This window comes from Heteronotia binoei, chromosome 13 (genome assembly GCF_032191835.1).
Source record: "Heteronotia binoei isolate CCM8104 ecotype False Entrance Well chromosome 13, APGP_CSIRO_Hbin_v1, whole genome shotgun sequence".
Lineage (NCBI taxonomy): Eukaryota > Metazoa > Chordata > Lepidosauria > Squamata > Gekkonidae > Heteronotia > Heteronotia binoei.
Genome location: NC_083235.1, coordinates 21,474,554 through 21,501,858, shown reverse-complemented (window position 1 = coordinate 21,501,858; position 27,305 = coordinate 21,474,554). Strand labels below are relative to the sequence as shown.

The following is a 27,305-nucleotide window of genomic DNA, read 5'->3' as shown; positions in this document are numbered from 1 at the left end:
TCCTCCGGCAGCCAGGCGTCTGGCTGAAGCATCTGTGCCTAAGGGCTTTGATGGGGGGGATACAAAGGAGAGAGGAAAGGAAAGCAATCTGGAACCCATAAGCTCCCTTGATGTTTGCATTATTGTGAACGGTTGTATTGGCCTGTGCATGGCCCCTCCTCCAGCACTATTTACCCTATCCGTAAAGGGCATTAACAAACTTAAAAAAAAAAATTATGTCCCTCCTCTCTTTAGCCCTAACGTAAGGAGGGGCGGTGAATAAGCAGATCTTTGAAGGCCGGAAAAGTTCAGAAAGCTTCTGAAGCCCCTGCAACACCCACGGCTGGAAGAGTTCCATCCCTGAGATTCCTCTGCATAAACCTCAGGTTGTCTTGCTCGGATGCACTGCGGCCTATCCGGTCCACATTCCACCACCCAGCAAGAACGAAGGGAAGCCAGTTTGCTGACAATGAAAGAGGAAAGCATGTGCCCAGATTCACCGGAAGACAGCTTGGTCACCAGCGAGGAAGAAAGCGAGAGGTTGCCCAAGAAGGGTCTTCGCAAGAGGAGCCAGCTGGGCAAGCTTCTGACATCTTCAGCTCCGCATGAATGCAGCACGCCTTCCCCACAGGGTAAACGCAGCAAACGTAGTCCCGTGCCACAGACCTTCGAGGACATGCACACACAGCGGGTGATCGCCAACGTGCGGGAGCGCCAGCGTACCCAGTCGCTGAACGATGCCTTTGCCGAACTCCGCAAAATCATACCCACACTGCCTTCTGACAAACTCAGCAAGATCCAAACACTCAAGCTGGCTGCCCGCTACATTGATTTCCTCTACCAGGTCCTGCAGAGTGATGAACTGGACCACAAGATCTCCAGCTGCAACTTCCTGGCCCACGAGAGGCTCAGCTATGCCTTCTCGGTCTGGAGGATGGAAGGGGCATGGTCCATGTCAGCATCTCACTGAGATCCGGTTGGAAGGTATGTTTGGTTTGCAGCCTTTCTCCTCCCTCTCCAGTGCAGTTCTTCCTCTTTAGATTTAAATCTGATAGCAGAGCTCCATTAGGGTTTAAACCACAGACCATATTTTCCAGGGCAGAACTCGGTTCTGGAAATGTTTAAAATAGTCGAGAATACAAGGGGTCAATTTAGGGCATGAGCTTTTTCATCATCAGTGAGTCATCACAGAGAGACTCAAGGCAGCTGAAATTAGGGAAGAAGGATTCCGGGTTTTAATGTATGACATGAAACCTAAACAATTTTTAGCCACAAAGAAATTATCAGTAAAGAGTCAAAAGCTGTATGATAGTGGGGTCATTGCCATACAGGGTACACAATTCTTTTTGTCAGACAGTTGCCTCTGGTTAAGCAGGTTTTTCTGGACTACAAAAACACTTGCAAAACCTACTTACTGAGAGAAAGTGTGTTGAGTATACATGTCTCTCTCATAACACTCTTCAGGGCCTGGAGGGAGGCTATAAGAAGGACCACCAACAGATAAACAGAAGATCTAATATAACCTGATCCACCTATGCTTTAAGATTCTGTATAGCACCTAATATCTTGTTTTAAATTGTTGATCTTTTATGTTTTATCATTTTATACTTCTAACTGAGATTGTTGGTTTTACTATGACTGTTAGCCGCCCTGAGTCTGCTTTTGGAATGGGTGGAATAGAAATCAAAGGTAAATAAAATAGACAAACAAACAAAAAACAAACAAACAAACAAACAAATAAATAAATAAATGATTTGTCCACAAATTGCATGGAATACAATAAAATACAAGAGCTTGAACCTGCAGACAGGCCCTGGATTTTATTTCAAATACGGTTTTACCCCTTCTAAAGTAAGCAGAGCTGTATTTGAGTTTGAGTAGAACAAAGATATAATAAGCAAATGATACTCCTCTGCTATAAAATAACCCTTTTTGATCAGACAGCCTGCCTGTCAGCTTTGTATTTTTTATTTGTTTGCTAAGGTCAGTCATCAATAAGATGTAATGGATGTCCACTCCCACCTACATTTATATAACCCTTATAAAGTAGGCCGGGGGAATTTCCATATGTAAAACACATTATTTAATGGCCTAATACAAACACAAAAATCTACGATTGCTGCCCTGTATGTTTGGTTTCTCTTTTGTATTCTTCCCTGCATTGATGGCATTTATGTGCATACAAATAGCATGGCAAATATGTTTTGTAGAACTGCTCGCAAAAAGTGGAAGACAGTAGCTATCTTTCACCCTTACAGTGCTTCTATAAGAAAGGCAGGTGTTATACCCACCTGATAGATGTGGAACGGATGCTGTGGCATAGCAGTCTTCCAAAAGCCACCAAATAGTCTCATACTAGCTGAGTTACCCTGTCAATTCCCCACTATCTCAACTTTGTCTACTGGACAATACTGGCAAAATGGATTAGCACAAACAAATGACGAATGATGTTTTCTTCTCTCAGTGCACAGAGATTCTCCAAACTTTAAAAAACACACATTCAGTATCATATACTGTGAGTAAAGATCACCTCTTGTTCCATACTCATAATCCCCATTACTCGTAACCCCCATTAGTCTTCAAGTTTCAGCTATGAGCACATATGGTTGCTGTTAGAGATGCTATGCATTAATTTTTATTCCATTGAAGTTTCTTTGCTGTGACTAAGTATAATTGTCAGTCAACAGCTAATTTTATTCCCTGATAATATTATTGTCAGGGCCGTTTTTCTAAAGGCAATGAAAGGACGTGGAAGTTGATGCCCAATGAAGTCAATTGCATGTGTGATGTGCAGCAGTGATTCAAACCTGCGCTGTACTGCTTAGGAGAGCGTGTTTTTGTATGGGAAGATATATAGTTAAACTTCTTGCACATATGTAGTACATTTGCTGACTCCCAGGTGACTGACTGTAAGATTGAGCCTCACTGCTTACATCAAGGACCAGCATTTAGAGTGGTCAGATGCTAGGAACTGTGAACAGAGGGTGGGATACAGGACACAGAAGAGTAGTTATGAAAGATAAGGTAGAATTTGTGTTTTGTGTACTGTCTAATCAGACCCTATAATTATCCAGATCAGCAGGAGAAAATACCATGTTTGTTTTTCTGGATAAATTATACAATGCCAGCATGCAGAGAAGTGGAAATAAAAGGGCAAGTTTTATACTTTTCTTGTTAGTTTCCAGGTTCAAATCCTCACAAAACAGCTGCAAAAAAGGAGAATTTCTTTTGATGCAGTTTCCCCGTCAAACTGCCATGATAATAAAGGAGCAAATTACACCTGGTGGAATTTCCCCATTCTTTACAAGGTTCATTGCCGCCTTCATATGGCTAAAGGTTTTCAGGGTATTTTATATACACATTAAGCAACTCTCTATGAAAAAAAAAATGAAATGGGAACATTTCGTATTTGTTATGTTCCATTATCAGAAAATCCAGCAGTCTGTGATGCAAATTAAACACATTTCATTGATTCCTTTGCTAGTGCCTGATTTATTCTGAAAGTTTTAGTAATTTACATAATTTATTCTGATTCCGCTAATCATCATGTGAAGACTGAAGAAATTATTACCAGGCTCTGTGAATCTTATTTGGCAAGCGAATATTCATAACTTTAATTACTAGAAAGGTGTTTAGAATTTTTTGAAGGAAGCAAGTCCCACTGAAGTCAGTGAGACATTCAAATATAGACTTGAGCCTTAGCAAACAAAAAATACCATAGTCTAAAGTCTTTCTTATGTAGACGCATGACACACATGTAGCAGTAACATTAAACAATCTTAAGTATTTATTTTGCGTTTAACGTGTTGGACTGGTGTGCTTGGAAGTGATACATTTCCTTTTAAAATGTAAAGTAATTAATCAATCTAATTGAATTATATTATATTAATTCAGATCATTAATTTGACAACCGAAACCATTTCAAATCAATTCTCAACTCTAAATCTTGCCTTTAAAAAATTCACCCTTGCCCTTTCAAAAAGGTCAATGAGACAGATCGGGGAGGTTCCACAAACTAGGGGCAACCCCCTTACCTGCAAGGGTTTGAGCATCTGTGAAAAATGACATGCAAATACCTCAGACTTCCAACATACACTCATTGAAAAGAGATGAAAAAATGGGAATTTATTCATAAGCGGGGCTGTGTCAATCAAGGTTGAAATTCAGGGTTTTTTCTTCTTACACTATAACAACAGAGAGCAATACTGTACTTTTACCTTTAGCTTCTCCAGGCATAATCCTTACTGAAATATTCTACCAATTTATTCCCTGTTTTGTAGCTCACAATTCTCCTAGCATCTGTTGAAGCAATTGATAACCTGCAAAAATACTGGCTCTGTAAATTTTTTAAAAAGAAACCATAACTTCTGAATATTACTTCCTGACTAGTGTATCCTATTCATTGCCTGATATCTGCTGGCATGGAACTGGGACAACTGAACCAGAGGGAAAGGTGACCACCCACTTGTATTGCTTTAGGCAGCACAGTGCCAGGGAAAAAGGAGACCTTTTCAGTCCAGTCTCTGACCTCTTTTCCTCTGGCCATCCTTCTCTCCCATGGGATGGTTGACCCACAGTCTCTCCTGATGCCCTCTCAGCCTCCCCCGAGTTTGCCCATTTCCGTATGCTGGGAAGTTATTATTTGCTCCAGGAGGAAGGGGAAATGCAGACCTCACCAACCCAGGACCCCCTTTCTCTTGACCTCGACCCTCAAGCTGTGATTAGGTTAGCTCACACACCATAGGTCAGGAGGGTAACAACCCTTGGTATGGGCCATTTGTTGAGGGTCTCCCTGACAGTCTCTCCTGCAATGAGAACTAATATGAAGCAGAGAATGAAGACCTATACAGAGTTAATTTTTGCCAGTGTTTTTCAGATGTGGGTGGCTCGTACTTCTTGGTACCTTGACAAAGATAATGGGTATCATCCAATCAGCACATTTGAGCTGTGGAACATTCAACTCTAACAAATGTACTGTGGCATGTATCTGTCAGAAGCCACAGTCTACTTCACTAGATGTAGGAAGCGTTCCTCTCAGTTGGCAAATATAAAAAGAAGGAGAGAAAGGAAATCTAATTGGCACTGTAAAGTAATCAGGATCGTGTATAAGTGATAGACCTTAATTTGAAGATCCATGTATTAAAATGAATTCTTGAGTAAGTAGCGGTGAATGTCAGATCAATTGTTATAGATGTATTTTTTAATGATGGAATCCTACGCACTGTTACACCCTTCTAAGCCCAAGGACTTCAGTGGACTCAAATGATTGTAACTCTACTTTGGATGGCAGCGTAATTGTTTTCTCTTTGATTGTTAACCTCCACGAGCAAATCTATGGAGAAGCACAGCTCCCGTGCATTTCAATGGACATCAGCTGCTCTTGTGATTTCTCCAATTTTTTTGTAAAATATTCCTTTATTTATGTGCTTAGGATTTACAGAAATTACAAAAAAAAGGTATCATTAATCACATTCGTTACAAAGAGCAAGTCCTTAAATATATACATTACAAATCTATACAATGCAAAATAGCCAATTTTCAATTAAAACATTTCATATAATCTAATATAAAGTCCAGATCTTCCTAGTTGCACAGTATCTAGCTGCTTCTGTCAATTACAGTAGAACAATTTGACGTATCTTTATATAGCTTCTATAACATGTTCTTTTAGCTTATGTCTAGTCCAGTTTCTAATAAATGAAGTCCAATTTCACTTGATTTCTCCAGTGTTAAGCACAAATCCAATTTTTGCCTGCCTTGTGGCCTCCATGTTGTACCATGTACTACTCCCACATTAACCACATTGCTTTGGATGTTGTCAGGAGCTACACAACCACCATATAATCAGAGTTCATCGATGTGACAGACATTTCTCTAGATTCCAGCACAGTTTATTGCATTTTAAAAATCCTTCCCAAAGGTTTAAGGTATTACCCAAGAAGTATATTTTTTAAAAAAAAGCAAAATGTCATCACCAAAATGATAAAAAGAGTACACAGTTGAGTGAACTATCAAGCCAACTTCTTTCTCCCTAGCCATTAAAATCAGGAACAAACAAGGGTGTTTCCATTGTTTGCAGAATGTACATAATAAGACTTGCACTCAAAGAAGATATCAAGAGGTGAATGGCCCTGCAATTTCAATATCTGTACGGTGAATTGACTATTTATAACTGTGCTTTTGCAAAAAAAATGAGATTAAAAGCTGAGGAACACACATAAAGGTTATGGGGTGTTGTGTTTGTATGGGGGGAGGGGGACTGATCCTCCTATATGCTCCCAAATGCACCCTCACTAATCTTTTGCAGACCCATCAAGTTAATGCAACTTGCAAGCCTGCTAGCTGTATGGTTGCCATCTTCTGCAAATAAAAATTTTCCACATGTGTTCAGCTTCCACTCATGCCAACCAAAACCCCGATTATCCTGGGTGCTAGCTTGTTGGAATGAAAGATGTATACCCATTGGAAAATCCACACATTGCCCAATTCACACCAACTGCATATACTGGGTGCGTTGTGGGGACCATATTCTCCCAATATGAGTGGCTAGCAGGTTTACAGATCATGTAAAAAAAGGACTGCCATGAAAATGTCATGATGTGACATCACCCCAGAGTTAGAAACGACCGGTGTTTGCACAGGGGACTACCTTTACCTTTACTATTGGGTGGAATACAAGCTTGGAGGATGTGAGGACCCACATGGTCAATCATCATCCCTTTTTGTCCCAAATTTAAGGCAAGCAAACTTGGCACTGACTTGCCTTCTCTGATTATTACAGCCTCCCAGTGAAGGACTCAGATCTGCTTGTTCCAGAGGAAAAGGCAAGGAACATGCAAAGTCCTACCTCACATAGCACTAATAATTTCCATAACATCCTATCGTTCAGGGCTTTTTTGTAGCAGGAACTCCTTTTCATATAAGGCCACTCCCTCCTGATGTAGCCAATCCTCCTGGAGCTTACATTAGGCCCTGTACTAAGAACCCTGTAAGCTCTTGGAGGATTGGCTACATCAGGGGTGTGTGGCCTAATATGCAAAGAAGTTCCTGATACAAAAAAAGCCCAGCTATCATTAACAGCCTTCCTCAGGACCTGCAAACTGAAGGCCGTGGCTTCCTTTATAGAGTCAGTCCATCTCATTTTGGGTCTGCCTCTTTTCCTGCTGCTGTAAGCTTTTCCCAGCATTATTGTCTTTTTCAGTTAGGTTTGTCTTCTCATGATGTGACCAAAGTACAATAGCCTCAGTTTAGTCATTTTAGCTTCTGGGGAGAGTTCAGGCTTGATTTGATCTAGAACCCACTAATTTGTCTTTTTGACAGTCCATAGTTTCTGTAAAATTCTCCTTCAACACCACATTTCAAATGAATCAACTTTCTTCCTGTCAGCGTTCTTTAATGTCCAACTTTCATGTCAATACATAGTAATGGAATACTATGGCATGAATCATATTGATCTTAGTCTCCAGGGTCCCATCCATACACTTAAGAATTAAGAATTCTTAATTAATAATTAATGGCTGCCCTTTCCTGATAATTTCCTGCAAGTTCTCTCCTTCTCTGCCCTCTCCCATTATGGATCTCAGTACATCTGCCATTCACTGCTATCTTCAGTTTAGCAAACAATTAAAACATCTTCAAAAACCCATCAAGATATGTAAACAGAAAATCAGGGCTGTCAGAGATAATAGGCTTTTTAGTTGCTTGCCAGCCTTTTAAGCAACTGGTCAATTAATTGAAAATGTGTTAGCATATTATCCGAATCTTGTTTTAGGACCCTTTTTTGAGATTTCAGGAAGGAAATATACGATCTTTTGCATTCTGATGAATAAAAACTGTTGCTTGTTAATATGCAGGTTCACCCAGTACACAGTTCCCACGTTGCCTGAAAGAGGAGAGGTGTGGATTTTCATCTTCGGTGCACCAGAACCTCAAAAAACCCGAGGTTTCGTTTAACGTGTGCAGAAGAGGAACATATGCGCAAAATCCAAACACTCCTTTTTTCAGGCAACATGGCAATTTCATTGATCAAGAGGACTGTGGATAGCATGCACTCTCAGCATGCAGAATTGCCAAGCTTCAGGTACATGCAATTGCAACACTAGGTGCATGCAACCGTAATAGCTGAGAAAACCTAGGGAAAGGCCATCTTCTGTACCTTATGTTTTATTCTGTATAGCTATATGCACATATTGCAGTGAATGTGGATATACCCTGCACATGCCTCTGTTTGAAAGAAAAGGCCAGTGTGCATTCACTTTAAAAATAAAATCTGTACTTGAGTAAAGTGAGGTTTGAATTGTGGGCTCAGCTGTATGTGCATCCGTAAGAATTAGTCAATACATGTACAAAGAATAGCCATGTGTATGTTGGACATGGACTGTGTACATTCCTTTCAAATGGGGAGGGACAGTGGCTCAGTGGTAGAGCATCTGCTTGGGAAGCAGAAGGTTCCAGGTTCAATCCCTGGCATCTCCAAAAAAGGGTCCAGGCAAATAGGTGTGAAAAACCTCAGCTTGAGACCCTGGAGAGCCGCTGCCAGTCTGAGAAGACAATACTGACTTTGATGGACCAAGGGTCTGATTCAGTATAAGGCAGCTTCATATGTTCATATATGTTCAAATACGTATGGGGCTAAGTAACATATCAGATCTCAAATGGCTAATAATATTAACAACAATAACAACAACTCTTAACTTTCAGACTAAAAAGCGTCACCAATAAATCATTGAACACTTTGATGAACTTCCATCACCAATATGCAGTTTATGTATTATATTGCTTTTAGAAAATTATTCGAGCTGGGGCTTGCTATTTTTATTATTTCTTTATTTCTTTATTTATTTTTGTTAACAGATTTTTACATCCCACCTTTATGGCCAAATGAAGCCATCAAGGTGGCTAGCCATTAAATACAAAACATTATAAAAATAATGTCAAGAATTAAATCCTGATTTAATATACATATGTGAAAAACACAAAAATAGCCATTACAGGGCAGGTGTAACTTTGCCTTCCATTTTTTTTGCAGCAGCCATTCTCACAGCCAAACCCTCCCCCTGGCAAAAAAAAACAACAAACCCGTTCAAACAAAAATGTATCTTGCCCCTCGGGGACTGCTGTCACAAACAAAACTCCAATATACACACAATTCTGTCCTCTGAGCTAATATCATATCTATGGATTCAGATCCTGGGCTTTGGTTAATATCTGAAAGGAAGGAAATTTCATAGCTTGGGGGAGGCGGTCACTGAGATCGCCTCTTTGTGTGACCGGGAGCTGCCGAGTGCTTTGGTACTTCTTATCCATTGTGATAAATTGTGACAGGGCTTTTTTTTGTAGAAAAAGCCAAGTAGGAACTCATTTGCAAATTAGGCCACACCCTCTGACACCAAGCCAGCCGGAACTGTGTTCCTGTGCATTCCTGCTCAAAAAAGAAAAAGCCCTGAATTGTGATGGGACAGCTTATTTGTCCCAAAAGTGCAGATTTAGCCTTAGGCAATGAACCCCCTCTCCCCACCTCTCTAATCCAAGTTTGGTCCTCCTCAGCATTTTAAATTTAAGACTTCTGAAGTGTCTGTGATTGTGTAGTGTGGAGAGTAGCTGGTTTCTAGAAAAAAGATGCACTGGCGATTGAAAACATTAAAAAAAAAAGCACCTTATTCAAGGAAGCTGTCGCTCAAACTGAATCCTGTGTGTTGGAAGCTCAGCAAATTCACAGGAGTTGTTTCTCAATGCTGCTTTGTCAGAACATCTAATAGCACACCCGGTAGTGTGCCACAACCAGGTCTGGTTCTGGACTGTCAGGGACCCTAGGCAAGGCTAACTTCTGGCACCCCCCTCCTGCACTGATAAAATCACCAAGTCACGTCGGGGTGCCCAATTTGGTCTCCCCAGAAGGCCGACACCCTAGGCAATCACCTACTTTGCCTAGAGGCACAGCTGGCTCTGGTCACAACACTCAGAAAGGCAACCAAACAAGGCCACTGATAGGGGAAAAAAATAGGCATTTTCTGTAATTGTGGAGGACATCTCAGACATGCAGATCCCAGATCTTACCTTGATGCTGCCTCTAACCACTACACCACATTAGCCCTGATGTGCATCTTTAGAATTTAATCCTCTCCCCAGTCTAGCAAAATGCAGACCGTTTGCGGGAAAGGTAGATTAAAAATCAAATAAATCAAACAAATCAAATTCTACGAGTTTTGACTCATTTGTAGCTAAAAGAGTTTGGCCAGACATATGATTTGGCCTGCACCCTAGATCTCCAGATCCGTGGTGCTTAGTCTTGGGCAATGGATCCCAAATAGTGGGTCACAAGACTCTTGCTGGTGAGTCACAAGGCCAGGAGGGAGAAGCTGGAACATGGTGAGCTGGGAGAGGAAGTTCTGGAAGGCTCAATGGCAAATTTGGATTTGCCTCAGCAGAATGCAGCCTTGAAATAGCTGTGAAACATACTAATACTATGAATTTATAAATGAGTGTGTGTGTGTGTGTGTGTGCGTGCATAAAGTGCCATCAACAGGGATTTTTTGTAGAAAAAGCCCAGCAGGAGCTCATTTACATATTAGACCATACCCCCTGATGATACCATTGTTTCACACAGGGCTTTTTAATAGAAAAGGCCCAACTGGAACTCATTTGCATATTAGGCCACACAGCCCCTGATGCCAGCTGGAACTGCGTTCCTGTGCGTTCCTGCTCAAAAAAAAAGCCCTGGTCATCAAGTTGCATATGACTTATGCTGACCTCAGCGAGGGGCTTTCAAGGCAAACAAGAAGCAGAGGTAGTTTGCCATTGAATTCATCTGCAGGTGTTCTTTCCAACCACCGACTCTGCTTAACTTCCCAGATCTGATGAGACTGGACTAGATGATGCCACCTTCCCCTCCCCCCACATATTTATAAGTATGAACAAATAAAAAAATATTGAAATGTTCAGTGCTAGCTGATGTGAGTTGGCAGCAGGGTTTTTTTGTGGCAGGAACTCATTTGCATATTAGGCCACACACCCCTGATGTAGCCAGTCCTCCTGGAACTTACAGTAGGTCCTGTACTAAGAACACTGTAAGCTCTTGGAGGATTGGCTAGATCAGGAGGTGTGGCCTAATATGCAAGGAGTTCCTGCTACAAAAAAAAGCCCTTGTTGGCAGCATTTACATATGGAAGGGGGGAAGTAGCATGAAATAATTGTGAGAGTGAGACTTCAAAAACACGGAGTCAGTTTATGTCAATCCTACTTTTTTTTTGGGGGGGGGGGGGAATGAGAAGATCGGCTGATGAAAGAAAATAAAATTCCGGGGGCTCTGCTTCCTGGGTAAGGTGGTGCTGGTGGGTCATTATAAATTCAATAGTCCCTTCAATGAGGGGAGGAAAAAGGGAAAGAACGTGACTTTCAACCCTTCACTTTCTGTCAGGGCCGAGCTACTGGTGATGGTGGCCATGCCTGCTGGTGCCATTTTAGAAGCATTTGTAGTTCTTTAAAAATTGCCACTTGGCCCCAATCAGGATCAGGTGCAGAATGTGGTGGTTCCAGGAGTTTTCTGCATCTGAAAAGGTGTGTGTCGGGGTGGGGGGACGAGCACCCAGGGCTGCTGCATCGCATGCCCGATCCGGAGTGGGACCTCAAGTCACAACAATTTTTTTAAAACTATAAATACTTCTAAAAAGGTGTCTGCAACCAATGGATGGACCTGTGTCTGCTGTCACTTGTAGTTTCCAATAATTTTTTTTAATTTGTTCAGGGTGACTCATGTCGACCAAAAGGGTTCAGAAAAATTCTTCAATATCAAAAATTAATTTCTACAAGGGAATGAAGCTGAGCAGGAAAACCGGTCTGTTTCCCTGTTTCGCTGTAAGCTTTATCTGAACATTTGATTCTTGGAAGTGTTAGAAATTTAGAATGAGACGTTATTTGAGAGTGGAAGTTGTATCATAAATTGAATAAGCCATGGCTTAGATAAAGCTTGCAGCGAAACAGGGAAACAGACCAGTTTTGCCTATCAGCTTCATTCCCTTGTGGAAATTAATTTTTGATATTGAATAATTTTTCTATACCCTTTTGGTCGATGTGAATCACCCTGAACAAATTAATAAAAATCATTGGAAAATTTTTCATATACTTTTTGATTGGTTCTTCAACGGTTAACTCTTCTACAGCAGTCAGTGGTACACGGTGCCAATGCTTGCTCTCCAGTTCCACATCCCGTGTGACTCTTTCTTCGGTTGTCACTTGTAGTTTGGCACTCAGCCTAACCAATCTTGCAGGGTCATTTTAAGCATAAAATGGAGAAAACACCTTGTACGGGTATCTTGAGCTTCTCAGAGGAGAGAACATATGTAAATGTGAAGAACAGAAAGGATAAATATTAAATGCACATTAACCAGTTTTTAGTCTGTTCATGCTGGTAGCAAGTCATATGATTCATTTTCGTAAGAGGCTTGCACTTGGGTGATAGGGGAGAGCAGACCGAAACATTGTTATGGGGCACAGTAGTGGCTTCCAGTAGCCCTGGGGTTAGAAGATTGGTTCAGGCTGCTGAGAAGACTGCTTGCATCTAATTCTGGGTTCCAACACCTCCCTGAGAAACCCAGAAGCCAAAGCCAGCTTGACTGTAGCAACTGTTCCACCAGAGGCTGATAAGGATAGCACATAATTCTGCTAAAGGCTTCCATTTTGTAAACTGCTTTGCTAACCTTTAAAGTTGAGTTGTGACTAATAAATGCCTACAATAACTAGGAATAGTTTCCTGTAATACTGATGTAGTGCTAAACTTCTAAGCAGCAGTGGTTTAGATAAGAAGGGAACTGAGCAGTCGCTGTAGGGCTATAGGGTGGTGATCTGGGGAATTTCCTAGTCTGCATGATCACTCCCTGCAGGGCTTTTATTTTTTTGAAGCAGAAACTCCTTTGCATGTTGGGCTACACTTCCCTGATGTATCCAAACCTCCAAGAGTTTACAAGGCTCTTCGTACAAGGCCAACTGTAAGCTCTTGGAGGATTGGCTACATCAGGGAGGTGTAGCCTAATATGCAAAGGAGTTCCTGCTACCAAAAAAGCCCTGATTTCTTGCAGTCCTTCCATGGTAGCTAAAAAAAGAGGCCGTGCAGAACTAAGAGGGGATTTTCTGCATAGGCAGGTATGCAGAATAAAATTGGGATCCGCCTTCACTGCCGGTAAGGAGCAAATTCCCTATGCCGTAAAAAATGTTTGGGTGTGTTGTAACGTTTTTGCATGCTGCTATTAAGGTGGCAACATGAAGCCAGATCATACCCCCTTCTCCTGACAAAGCCGAGGGATTTAAATTGGGAAAGCAGCATAAAAAAGTTAATCCCCTGTGCAAGCACCAGTCGTTTCAGACTCTGGGGTGACGTCACATGCGACGTTTTCTTGGAAGACATTTTTACGGGGTGGTTTGCCACTGCCTTCCCCAGTCATCTACACTTTCCCCCCAGCAAGCTGGGTACTCATTTTACTGACCTCGGAAGGATGGAAGGCCGAGTCAACCTTGAGCTGGCTACCTGAACCCCGCTTCCACTGAGATTGAACTCAGGTCGTGAGCAGAGTTCGGACTGCAGTTCTGCAGCTTTACCACTCTGCACCATGGAGCTTTAATGAAAGCAGCATAGAGGAGGGGAAAGTTCAGTAGTTCTGCTTGGGCTCTCTCTCCCTCCTTCCAGGCAAGTGCTACTGATATATTAAATAAATATGGAAAATCCAATCACGCATCTCACCAATTATGTTTGGTTCAGCCTTTGGCTTGCAAAACCAAAATGAAAAACATGGGTATCCTCATCTTAATGACGGCAGCATTCAATAGCTAAAAGACATAATAAGTAATCATCCTATACTGCTACCTCTGCTCATTGATACGTATTTAGAACAAGCAGGATATTTCCCCCTCCATACTGGTTCTCCCAGCAACTGAGGTTAGTGGATGGAGCAGTGAACTAAGATCTGGACATCTAGATTCAAATAATGCCCCTGCCATGAAGAAGAAGAAGATTGCAGATTTATACCCTGTCCTTCTCTCTGAATCAGAGACTCAGAGCGGCTTACAATCTCCTTTATCTTCTCCCCCACAACAGACACCCTGTGAGATAGGTGGGGCTGAGAGGGCTCTCACAGCAGCTGCCCTTTCAAGGACAACTCCTATGATCGCTATGGCTGACCCAAGGCCATTTCAGCAGCTGTAAGAGGAGTGGGAAATCAAACTTGGTTCTCCCAGATAGGAGTCTGTACACTTAACCACTACACCAAACTGGCTCTCTACAACTGAAACTGTCTGCCTGACCTGGTTGCAGGTCTCTCTGCCCAACCCACCAGGCAGAATTGTTGTGAGGATAAAATGGAAAATGGAGGACCTATAGCTTTACTAGGGTTGCCAAGTCCAATTCAAGAAATATCTGGGGACTTTGGGGGTGGAGCCAGGAGATTTTGGGGGTGGAGCCAGGAGACTTAGGGGATGGAGCCAGGAGCAAGGCTGTGACAAGCATAATTGAACTCCAAAGGGAGTTCTGGCCATCACATTTAAAGGGACGGCACACCTTTTCAATGCCTTCCTTCCATAGGAAATAATGACGGAAAGGGGTACCTTCTTTTGGGGCTCATAGAATTGGACCCCCTGGTCCAATCGTTTTGAAACTTGGGGGGTATTTTGGGGATGGGGGCTAGATGCTATACCGAAAATCTGGTGCCTCTACCTCAAAAAACAGCCCCCCCAAAGCCCCAGATACCCATGGATCAATTCTCCATTATTTACAATGGGAATAAATCTCCATAGGGAATAATAAAGTTCCCAGCAGACATTCCCCTCCCCTCCCCCTGCTTTCTGACGACCCTGAAGCAGGGCGGGCCCTCCAAATCGGGGGATCCCCTGCCCTCACCTGGGGATTGGCAACCCTAAGCTTTACTCATCAAATGTATTTGTTGATTGTGCTGGCTGACTCTACTGTTTAATTCACCTTGAGTCTCATGGAGAAAGGGGGCTATAAATAATATAAGTAAATAAATACACCAATCACAGCTCCTCAGGATAAAAAAAATGTTCTCCGTGGGCAGCCTCCCTCATCTTCAGCTGCAAGGAAGAGAAAAGAAAGCTTTCACACATCCTAACCATTCCCTCTGCAGCTGGGCTTCTTGTCTGGATAGTCCATCAGCAGCGCAATGCTAAGCTACATTACGCTTTTCTATAACCATTGAAAACAATGGGCTTAGAAGGGTATAAGTACTTAGGATCATAGAGATCAGGGGTCGTTTTGTAGAAAAATAGGTGGTGGAGCTTATTAGCATAACTCATTAGCATATATTCCCCCCCCCGCCAAAAGCAACCCAATGTAAGAAAGGAGAGCCCCGGGCGAGCGAGGCCTGCTTGGTCTGGCTTAGGGTTGCCAAGTCCAATTTAAGAAATATCTGGGGACTTTGGGGTGGAGCCAGGAGACTTTGGGGGTGGACTCAGGAGACATTAGGGGTGGAGCCAAGATCAAGGTTGTGACAAGCATAATTGAACTCCCAGGGAGTTCTGGCCATTACATTTAAAGGGACGGCACACCTTTTCAGTGCCTTTCTTCCATAGGAAATAATGAAGGTTAGGGGCACCTTCTTTTGGGGCTCATAGAATTGGACCTCCTTGAAACTTGGTGGATATTTTGGGGAGAGGCACTAGATGCTGTACTGAAAATTTGGTGCCTCTACCTCAAAAAACAGCCCCCCCCCCGAGCCCCAGATACCAGCGGATCAATTCTCCATTATTTTCTATGGGAATAAATCTCCATAGGGAATAACAGAGTTCCCAGCAGACATTTCCCTCCCCTCCCCCTGCTTTCTGACAATACTGAAGCGGGGGGAGGGCCTCCAAACCGGGGGATCCCCTGCCCCCACCTGGGGATTGGCAACCCTAGGCTGGCTAGAGATCCAACTGGTCCAAGCAGGCCTCACTCGCCTAGGGCTCTCCTGCCCACCCCCAGTCAAAAGGCCAGTAAGCCACCCGCCACCCAAAATCACATAAGAAGTGGAGAAAGGGTGACACAAGCTTCTCCAGGGTTCAATGAGGGCTGCTGGGGGTGTGGCAAAGGCAAAGCCCCTGGTGGCTGGCTGGCTGCCCTCTCCTAATTTTCCGTGTTTCTCTTTTGGGTTGCACACACTCTCTCCTAATCTACCTATGATTCAATGGACAAGGCTGGTGGGGAGGAAGAGGGGAAACCGTCAGAAAGGTTCAGCAGCAGTGCTCCTGTGAGCTCCTGCTGAATCTGAGGCCTGACGCTGATGTAGTCCTTGATAGCGCAGCTGACAAGAGGAGCAGAGAAGGGAATGGGCAGGAGGACCAGTTGCTGCCTATTCTCCTGCTTGAACTCGGGAAAGAAAGGACCATGTCTTGGGTTCCAGGGTAAGAGGTGGTGACAGTGCAAGACACAATAGAAGACACACAAGTTGTATGTTTTGCTCTGAGAATTTCATTTTAAATCAGATAGGGAAAGGAGCAATAGTAGAAAAAGTCAGATGAAGGTTCCACGCTGGGGCTATTCCCCATAATCAAGATTAGAGTTGTCACCATGACCTGGATAATCCAGTCAAGCCCAGTCTCATCAGATTTTGGAAGCTAAGCAGGGTCAACTCTGGAAAGTACTTGGATGGGAGACTTCCTTGAAATACCAACTCCAGAGGGCAAGGGGAGGCTTTATTTAGCCACCTCTCTGAATATCCTCTGAGCCCCCAGTAGGGGTCAGTCACCCAAGGTGTCCCTGACTTCCAGGTGCAGACACAATGGCTGTGTTCAGATGGGCAACAAAAGCTGCCCCAGGGACAGCAGGTGAGTGCTCCAAAAAAGTGCATCGAAACATGCACAGCTGCCTACTGTCCCGCTCCTGGCCTGTCCCCGACTTACTGGGAGCCAGCTCAAAAAGGCAGAAGGGGCACATGAGAGCTCTGAATGCTCCCCCAGGATGCCTGCAGCCTGTTCCTCTTCCGCAGGCCATCTAGGCACTCCAGGGTGCTCCAGTTTCTGCTCACTCACTTCTGGGGCTGCCCAATGCCTCCCTGAGCCGGTTGTCTGTACTCAGCCACATAAATACAAAATACAAAAAAAGGATTAAAATCGAGTAGCGCCTTAGAGACCAACAAAAGTTCATAACCCCAAAATCTTGTTGGTCTCTAAATTGCTACAGGACTCAGATCCAGCTGTTCTGTTGCTGATAGGGTTGCCAATCCCCAGGTGGGGGCAGGGGATCCCCCGGTTTGGAGGCCCTCCCCCCGCTTCAGGGTCGTCAGAAAATGGGGGGAGGGGAGGGAAATGTCTGCTGGGAACTCTGTTATTCCCTATAGAGATTTATTCCCATAGAAAATCATGGAGAATTGATCTGCAGGTATCTGGGGCTCTGGGGCGGCTGTTTTTTGGGGTAGAGGCACCAAATATTCAGTATAGCATCTAGGGCCTCTCCCCAAAATACCTCCCAAGTTTCAAAAAGATTGGACCAGGGGGTCCAATTCTATGAGCCCCAAAAGAAGGTGCCCCTATCCTTCATGATTTTGTATGGAAGGAAGGCATTGAAAAGGTGTGCTGTCCCTTTAAATGTGATGGGCAGAACTCCCTTTGGAGTTCAATTATGCTTGTCACCGCCTTGATCTTGGCTCCACCCCTAATGTCTCCTGGCTCCACCCCCAAAGTCTTCTGGCTCCACCCCAAAGTCCCCAGATATTTCTAGAATTGGACTTGGCAACCCTAGTTGCTGACCAATATCGCTACCCTGTGAAATGATCCCCACAATCAATTCATTGCATTTCTGGGATTAGTTGTAGTCTGAATTACTACGGGGGATCCACATGTCAGTGGATATTGTTCTTTGGAAGTAATTTACCTCCTGGGTTTTCCAATCAGTTCAGGGAGTTCTCTTCCACTCTGACCATGAATCTGCTTCCTCCTCCCAATTCCTATTGTATCTCTGTAATTTGTTTCCCAGTTTGAGCTGATTAGCACCTAAATATCCCCTAAAAGACAAAATAGAAACGGTGCCAATTCACAATAGTGTAACAGTACAATAGCCTCAATTTTGTTTGTTAAAAAATGGCCACGTCAGCAAGCAGTTCTGAAACTGACAACCAGAACAATGCTTTCTGACATGTGCCCAAAATCTTCACCATCTGGACCATATTGTGAAAGAGTCCTGCATAAACCATCTGCACATCACAGAGATCATTCTTCTAGTCTAAGCATAAGGGGAGGAAATCACAACAAATCACCTCCTTGCGGGGGGGGGGGGGGAATGACTATAATGAGGAAGAAATAGATTATTCTAATTTCAGTTTTGCTTTCCCTCATGCAAACAGAATTGGGGAAATCTTCGTTTTCATTTTCCTTGTGACGAATTTTTCACATTAAACGAACGTGTTGTATTTCAGTTTTATTTTTGCACCGGCTGCTCTTCAACTGCAAAAAAGTAAGAAACAGGAAACATCAGCAATGAAAATTGGTGGAACAGAGAGGCTTGCAAATGAAACCATACAGGAAATAAAAAAGAAAAAAATTATATTTGTGGATCACTAATATTGATTAATGTCCTGACCTGGATAGCCCAAGCTGGTACAATCTTGCCAGATCCTGGAAGCTAAGCAACGGTGGTCCTTGCTAATATTTGAATGTGAGACCACCAAGGAATAGCAAGGTATTCTCTCTGAGTCTGAGCTTCTCTTGCCTTGAAAATCCCATAGGCTCAGCTAGGACTTGATGGCACTTCCCACAACAAATCCTAATGAATAGAGTGTGAGAGGCACCCCCAGACATTAAACCCAGTTTATGGCATACTTTCACAATTTCTTTTATACCCATTTAACAGTTTCCCCTCCAAGGAACCTTAGAAATTATGATTTAGCAAGTGCCCTGAGAAATTTATGAAATATCTTTTATCTCCCCTCACAGAACTACATTTCCCAGGATCCCCAGAGGAAGAGGAAATGGCTCCTAAACCAGTTTAATTTTGCCATGTAGATAAAGCTGTATATGTTTGGAAATCAATCCACTGAGTTAAACGTGATAGTTAGCATTTATATAGTGCTTCTGAGCACTTAAAGCAGTTCACACTCATCGGTTCAAGTAATTCTTACAACTTACCCTGTAAAGTCGTCCAATAAAATTGTGTCAAGTTTCAGAGAGCAGCCATGTTGCTCTGCAGTAAAACAGCTAGATTTGAATCCAGAGGCACCTAACAAACTAAAAAGATTTTTGAGGTATGAGCTTTTGAGAGTCCAAGCTCCCTTCATCAGGTATCTGACAATAAAATTAAGTTTACATTGCAGTGGCAGACTGAAAATATAACTCTCCAGCTGGCAGAGATCAGCTCCCCTGGAGAATATAGAAAAATTATAACAAATCACCGGTCAACAATAAAGTATTCACACTCTCATTGTGTGTACATGCAATTGATCTAGTGCAATTAAAAGACAAAATAGAACAAAGGAACAATAAGGTATTTGCACTCCCCCAGTATATGCACTTCACAATTTCTACATAGGAACCCGCCTTAACCAAGTTCATAAGACAGTGCTACAGAGTGGTCCTTAAAAGTTCCACTTGTGACGTTGTAATGGAGAGAATAAGAAGAACTGTATAGAAAGGAGTCCTCACAGTTTCACTTATCTCACACTTCGTCAGCCTCTTTTCTCACCATTTTCTGGAGCCACAGTAACTTTGTTTCAAACACGGATCAATGCAGAGTGTGAATATTTTATTGTTGACGGGTGATTTGTTATAATTTTCTATTGTACATCGGTACCAGTTATTTATATTATATCCCCTGGAGAATATGGCTGCTTTGAAAGGTGAACTCTATGGCATTATACCATGCTGAGGCCCCTCCCCAAGCCCCACCCCCTTCCAGATTCACCCCCAAAGTCTCCAGGTATTTCCCAATACAGATCTGGCAACCCTAGCCTTTCCTGCCCTTTTAAAAGCTTAGTGTTTGGAAGCATGCAGATGGAGAAAGCCGAGCTCGGATTTTCAAAATGAATGCGAAATGAAATCCCAAATTCAGTATGTGCAGGATCAATACTGCATTAACAGAATGCATTCAGATTAGGCTGAACAACTTTTTACCCCAGTTCAAAAGCTGCTGGCAGGTGGTATTAAACTGAATAGTTAACCCTGCACAAGCAGGGAGGGGGAAGGGAACATAAGCACATAAAAGTAGCCATGTTAGATCAGGCCAATGGCCCATCCAGTCCAACACTCTGTGTCACACAGTGGCAAAAAAAAATTATATACACACACACACTGTGGCCAATAGCCACTGATGGACCTCTGCTCCATATTTTTATCTAAACCCCTCTTGAAGCTGGCTATGCTTGTGGCCACCACCACCTCCTGTGGCAGTGAATTCCACATGTTAATCACCCTTTGGGTGAAGAAGTACTTCCTTTTATCCATTTTAACCTGTCTGCTCAGCAATTTCATCGAATGCCCACGAGTTCTTGTATTGTGAGAAAGGGAGAAAAGTACTTCTTTCTCTACTTTCTCCATCCCATGCATTATCTTGCAAACCTCTATCATGTCACCCCGCAGTCGACGTTTCTCCAAGCTAAAGAGTCCCAAGCGTTTCAACCTTTCTTTATAGGGAAAGAAGGAAATCTGCATTTATCAAATGGGAGCTTTTATTATTTGGGGGCAATCAGAAATCCTTTCCCCATATCTGGGGAAGTGTTTTGCATGCAGTGCTTCCCCTCCACTTCAGTTTTATTGGGGTGTGATGCCTTTTTATGACCCTCAGGTTTTTTTGGGGGGGTGGGGGTGGAACCAGGGCACTTTTTTGTAGAAAAAGCACAGCAGGAACTCATTTGCATATTAAGCCACACACCCCTGACATCACCATTGTTTCACACAGATCTTTTTGTAGGAAAAAGCCAGCAGGAACTCATTTGCACATTACGCCACACCACCTGACACCAAGCCAGCTAGAACTGCGTTCCTGTGCGATCCTGCTCAAAAAAAAAAAGTTCTGGTCCCAAATGGGAGGGTTGAAATACCATTGATTCCTGAACTGTGGGAGAACCCATGGTTGTCACAGATTTAAAGGGAAAGTTCTACAGATTCATCTCTCTTTGGAATCACATATATAGAGTGTTATATTGGTGTCCTAGTAATTCTTGTTTGGGAATAAGCCTTAACAAGATCAAAGCAACTTAATTTTCAATAAAGATGTGTGAGGATTTATTTTCAAAAGGCATCTTGGATTGTTAGAGTATGTGGAGGGGGTACTGTACACCCCACCCCACCTGGTATTAAAATCTGGATTTTTACAATATGAATATCAGGTATTGGTTTCTAGATTCGCCCCTGAGAGCAGGGCCAGTGCTAGGGTTTTTGGTGCCCTAGGCAAGCTGCCCACTAGCGCCCCTTCAGAAATTTAAAAAAAAGAGAGAATTGTAGGAGAAATGAAGAAACTTGAAACTATTTACATTTTTAATTTACTTTTTAAATATTTTTATTTATTTATTTTTTTAAAAAAAGTTGTGAGATTAAGCACTAAAAATTGTGAAAATGCTACTTGATTCTTTTAGCTGGAGGTGCCAGGGACAAGACCTTGTGCATGTGAGAAAGATGCTCTACCACTGAGCTATGGCTCCCACCCCATGGCTCTGTTGAAGTAGAATAGGAAGGATGAGTGGCAACATACAACTTCAACAGGAGCCAATTTTTTTGAAACTGTAATTGGCTTTTCTTCAGCTTTTACAGTTGGTTAATTTATCCCTGCTGGGCTCTGAGGAGCGCACTGCTCAGGCAACGTCTGCTTTCATGTTCCCCGGGTCTGTAACAGACCCAGGAATGCAAAACCGGCCAGGTAGCGTCTGTGCTGCATGGAGCCTGCTTCCCATTGGGGAAGGCAGGCTCCAAGGAGCACGCATGCTGCGCATGCGGAGAGGGGCTGCCTACTTGGCCTACTCCCATGCACTGGCCATGCCGGAGAGATCCTGGAAAGTCTTAAGGAGAAGACAATGTTCACACTGAGCAGTTGGAAGATCTTGGCCTGCCCGTCTTCTGCTCCCTTAACACAATTCAAAGTAATTTTTTTGTTTGTTTTTAAACAAGGCGTGTGGGAGTGAATGCCACACATATGGCCACTAAGATGCAGGGTAATAATATTTGTCATGAGCAGAACCAGAGGCTACAGTTGAATACAGTCAGGGCTCTTTTTTTTTGTAAAAACAGCCAGCAGGAACTTGTTTGCCTATTAAGCCACACCCCCGGATGTCACCATTGTTTCATACAGGACTTTTTTGTGGGAAAATGCCAGCAATAACTCATTTGCATATCAAGCCACACACCCCTGACACCAAGCCAGCCAGATCTACGTTCCTGTGTGTTCCTGCTCAAAAAAAGCCCTGATATACAGTGCAATTCCAGAAAAACATGAAGGGTGTTAAGGAAAGTAACCATTCGTGGTCGGAGAAAAAAGCAAGAAGAACAAGCCACAGGGTGGAGGGAACAGCTTGTTATGTGCAAAGCATGTCTGATTCATTCCACTTCCCAGGATTTCAAAAGAAGAGGTTTCTTCCCACTTTAAGATTTTGGCTGTGCACCTGATGGTGGGAAGTGCTGTCAAGTTGCAGCAACTTATGGCAACCCTGCAGGATTTTCAAGGCAAGAGGCCTGCCTAGAGACTCCCACCTAGAGACTTGCCATTGCCTGCCTAGAGACTCCCACCGATGTACTAAGAAGGGCTGACTCTACTTAGGTGCTGAGATCTGATGAGATTGGCTGCAACTAGATGGCATTAATATGGACCATACACCTTGTTGCTGGGCTCATACATACCCATGACTACTTCTCCTTTCCCTTTCACATGGAGAATCCAACTAGAAATGGACGCTGCACTCTTATGCAGAGGTGTATCTTTCTGAACCTCCAAGTGGTCTGTAAATGTGTTTAGAGTTGCACTGTCACAATACTCAGCTATGATGTCAGAACATGGGCTTGGTAAATCACCAGTGCTAGTTTTTCACCAATCAACCAGGACTTTAAACTTGGGCACGAACCCTGGTCTAAACTCCTGCTGGTTTAAGAACCGAAACCAAGTCTAGCTAATCTTTGGCTGGTTACAGACAAGCAGTTTAAAGCAACCCAGGGATGTCTTAGAAACCAACCAGAAACGTGCATCCATATCTGCCGCCCACCCCAGTCCCGTACTCACCCTGTCCTCCAGTGTCCTCAGAGTGACTCAAGAAGCTACCACTTCCAAAGTGATAGCAAATTTCTGAGCTTCACACCAGTAGCCTCTTCTGTGTCTGGATGCGGAAGCACACAAGAGAGGTGAATTGGTGGTGTAAACCCACCAAATCACTCTAAGCACTTACCAATATTCTTTAAAAAAAAAAAAAAAAACCTGCCCAGCATGAGCGCATGTGTGCATGACCACTAAAAATGTATGGGGGAAAAAACCCAAACCACACCAAGGGAATGGTGTGCTACAGTCATCTGACCGTGCTAAGGCGCCCCGTGGGCGGGGTAGGAGCACCTTGTGGTGGAACGTGTGGAGAGGATTTGACTGCTCCTCTTTGAGCCGGCTGGTTCCAAACACCTCCCATGCACCCAGGGGTGGAATTCTAGCAGGAGCTCCTTTGCATATTAGACTACACCCCCTGATGTAGCCAATCCTCCAAGAGCTTACAAGGCTCTTTTTTGTAAGCTCTTAGAGATTGGCTACATCAGGGGTGTGTGGCCTAATATGCAAAGGAGCTCCTGCTAGAATTCCACTCCTCCTTGCGCCCCAAACAGCCTGTCTGGACTCAGCCCTTGTTGCGCCGTACAGATGGCAAGGACAATCGGAGAGACTTTCTCGTTGGCATTCTCCATGAAAGAAGGCAGGGATGAGCAAAGGGTTAGAGGAAGCGCAGCAACGAGTCAGACTTGTGAATACCCCAGCATAATGTTGGGCTGCGGGAATATCTGAAGGCAGCTTACGATTTGTAAGTTATGAAGCAGGGCTTTCTGATCTAACAGGCACCAGCATCCCCAAAGGCTCACTGACTAAGAAGGGAATTAGTCTACAGGGAGCGCAATTCCTCTCTTTCACAACTTTGATCTACATCCTTAGTCTATGCCCTCCGCTAAGCACATCCCCCTTTCTCACACTCCACCCAAGAGGACGGTGGGAAACTCTCCACTCCCTCACATATAGCACAGAAAAAATGGCTGCAAACTCTCACGGGGGAGTTTAAATCCTCCCACACTCCAGATTCAGTGGGTAGGTTATGTCTCCCCCCCACCCTGATTTTCCACATTAAAGCCTTTTCCTTTTCACTCCTTTGACACAAGGGGAAATGCTCCTGAAAAGAAAAGAAAAATAGCCCTTTATTCCCTACCCACTTCCAAGATGAAGAGGGGCTCTCTCAGCCCCACCTACCTCACAGGGTGTCTGCTGAGGGGGAGGAAGGTAAAGGAGATTGTAAGTCTCTCTGAGGTTCTGAGGGTGCAGTCACACTACACCAACGGAAGCATTTTATATCTGGATTTTTGCTATTCTTACTGTTATGTATGTGCCTTGAAATATGTGATTCCTGCCAGCTCATTAGAGCCAGGAGAGTAGAGCTTGGGAACTGGAGAAAAGTGGGAAGTGGGATCCAAATACCTGCTGCCCTACACCAATCACAGATCCCTGCCTGTTTGAATGAACCAATGGCAAGCTTGCGCGGGAGCTTAGAGTTGTATATAGGTTTGGCCTGCAGGTCGTCAGTCTTGTTGGGAGCAGTCATTACCATGCTGTCGCTAATAAAGAGCTGTTATCACGGTTACCTCGTCTCCTCAATGCTTTAAACCCACTATATAATACTTACACAGTAAAAACCCAGATGTAAAACGCATTAGTTAGTGTAGTATGAATTCACCCTGAAATTCAGAGTGAAGGGTGGGGTATAAATCCAATCTCTTCTTCTTCTTCTTCTTCTTCTTCTTCTTCTTCTTCTTCTTCGCAGGAGTCGAGTTGCACATTTAAGACCAACAAAGTTTTATTCAGAACGTAAGCTTTTGTGTGCTAAAAGCACACTGTACCTGATCCCCTCGTCTGAAGAAGTGTGCTTTTAGCACATGAAAGCTTACATTCTGAATAAAACTTTGTTGGTCTTAAAGGTGCGACTTGACTCCTGCTTTGTTCATCTGCTTCAGACCAACACAGCTGCCCACTTGATTCTTCTCCTCTTCCTCCTTCTTTTCTCCTGGGGCAGCAAAGCCATTTGAACTGACCTTGGTTTGAGGAGGAAAGACTGATTGGACATCTGATTGGAAATGGATTAAATAATCAAATCTCATCAGATGTGTTGTTACGGGATCCCAGAAGGGTATTCCATGACACCTTCTGCCACTCACCAGCTTGGGCTGGTACACCAGCCCAGGACTTTGCTTGCAAATCAAGGTCTGGTCGCCATTACTCTTGCTCTGAGTCTGATCACATCCTGGTTAGATTACTGCAATGTGCTCTCCATGGGGGCTGCCTTCAAAGGCAGTTTGGAAACGGCTGTTGGATCAAAAGGCAGCTGCAAAGTTGCCAGCTGGTAGAGATTATGAGGAACGTATCTTGTCATTGCTGAGGATGCACAGCTGCCAACATGTTTCTGGGCACAGTTCAAAGTGCTAGGCCTTTAAGCTAGGCCTTTAAGTACCAAAATTTACAAGGATAGCATGCTGTCACTGGAGCCTACCCAGCAGTTGAGGTATTCATCAGAGACCATCTCTCTGCTCCAACTTTGAAAGATAAGGTGGGTGGCTATTAGAGATGGGGTCTTCTTGGTGATAGCCTCTTGTCCCTAGGCAAATGTGTTAAGTTTTATTTATTTATTTATTAGATTTATATCCCGCCCTCCCCCGACAGGCTCAGGGTGGCTACCAACAGTTTAAAAACATTAGCAAACATATTAAAATTAGATCTATAAAAACATTTCCATATATATTAAAAATCTGAGATGGCAAGCTTCTGTTTTCCATTATATTAATTCAGTGAGATTGTCGATGCTGAAGGTAATAGCCACCTCCCCCTAACCATTAAAGGTGAGTTTGAAAAGTTCGGTCTTACAGGCCCTGTGGAATTGTGGCAGGTCCCGCAGGGCCCTGATGTTTTCGAGGAGGGCATTCCACAAAGTGGGGGCTGTTACCGAGATTGCTTTGGCTCTAGTGCTGGTCAATTGAGCTTCTTTCGGTCCAGGGGTCTTTAGAAGATTTTGAGACCCTGAACGTTATTTCTCTCTGGGGTATGTATGGGGAAAGGTGGTCCCGAAGGTAGACAGGTCCCAGGCCATATAGGGCTTTAAAGGTTATAACCAGCACCTTGAAATGAATCTGGAACACCACAGGCAACCAATGTAACGCTTTCAGCACAGGTTGAATGTGCTCCTGTACAGGTAGCTCCATTAACAATCCAGCTACTGCGTTTTGCACCAGTTGCAGCCTCCGAAGTTGAGTCAAGGGAAGCCCCATGTAGAGGGTGTTACAGTATATTCTCGAGGTGACCGTTGCATGGATCAAGTTGCCAAGTCGTCGCGCTCCAGGTATGGAACCAACAGCCTTATTCGCCTAAGATGGTAGAATGCGGATTTGGCAGTGACTGCTACCTGGGCATCCATTGTCAGCGAAGGCTCCAGGAGCACCCCCAAGCTCTTGAACTTCGATGCTGGCGCTAATAGCATCCCATCAAAGGATGGCAAGGGGATTTCCTTACCCAGGCCACTTCGACTCAGGCACAGGACCTCTGTCTTCATTGGGTTCAATTTCAGTCGACTCTGCCTGAGCCATTGCACTACGGCTTACAATGCCAGGTCCAGATCTTCCAGGGCACAGCTAGACTCGCCCCCCAACAATAGATAGAGCTGAGTGTCATCCGCATACTGGTGACAACCCAGCCCGTATCTCCGGACAATCTGGGCAAGGGGGTGCATGTAGATGTTAAACAACATTGGGGAGAGGACTGCCCCCTGAGGGACCCCACATACAAGAGGATGCCTCTGGGACAACTGCTCCCCTATAGCCACCCTTTGTCCCCGGCCTTGGAGAAAGGAGGTAAGCCATTGCAGGGCAGACCCCTGAATCACCACGTCAGCGAGGCGGAGGGACAGAAGCTGGTGGTCGACTGTGTCAAACGCAGCCGACAGATCTAACAACAACAGCACTGCCAAGCCGCCCCGATCCAGATGTCTCAAGAGATCATCCATGAGGGTGACCAGTACTGTTTCCGTCCCATGGCCTGGCTGGAAGCCAGACTGAAATGGGTCTAAAACAGAAGCGTCATCCAAGAATCCCTGTAACTGTACTGCCACTGCCCTCTCAATGAATTTACCCAGAAAGGGCAAGTTTGACAC

At 43.9% G+C, this 27,305-nt stretch overlaps 1 protein-coding gene across 1 annotated transcript in view; it reads left to right on the top strand.

Moving 5' to 3' along the window:
• Positions 1 to 245: 245 nt before the first annotated feature.
• The window catches only part of LOC132581778 (twist-related protein 2-like), a 43,468-nt gene continuing 16,408 nt past the window's right edge, over positions 246 to 27,305 (top strand). Inside the window, exon 1 of the mRNA XM_060253184.1 lies at positions 246 to 963. Coding sequence (XP_060109167.1) covers positions 380 to 949 — 570 coding nt within the window. The 5' untranslated portion in view covers positions 246 to 379 and the 3' untranslated portion in view covers positions 950 to 963. The remainder of the gene's footprint in view (positions 964 to 27,305) is intronic.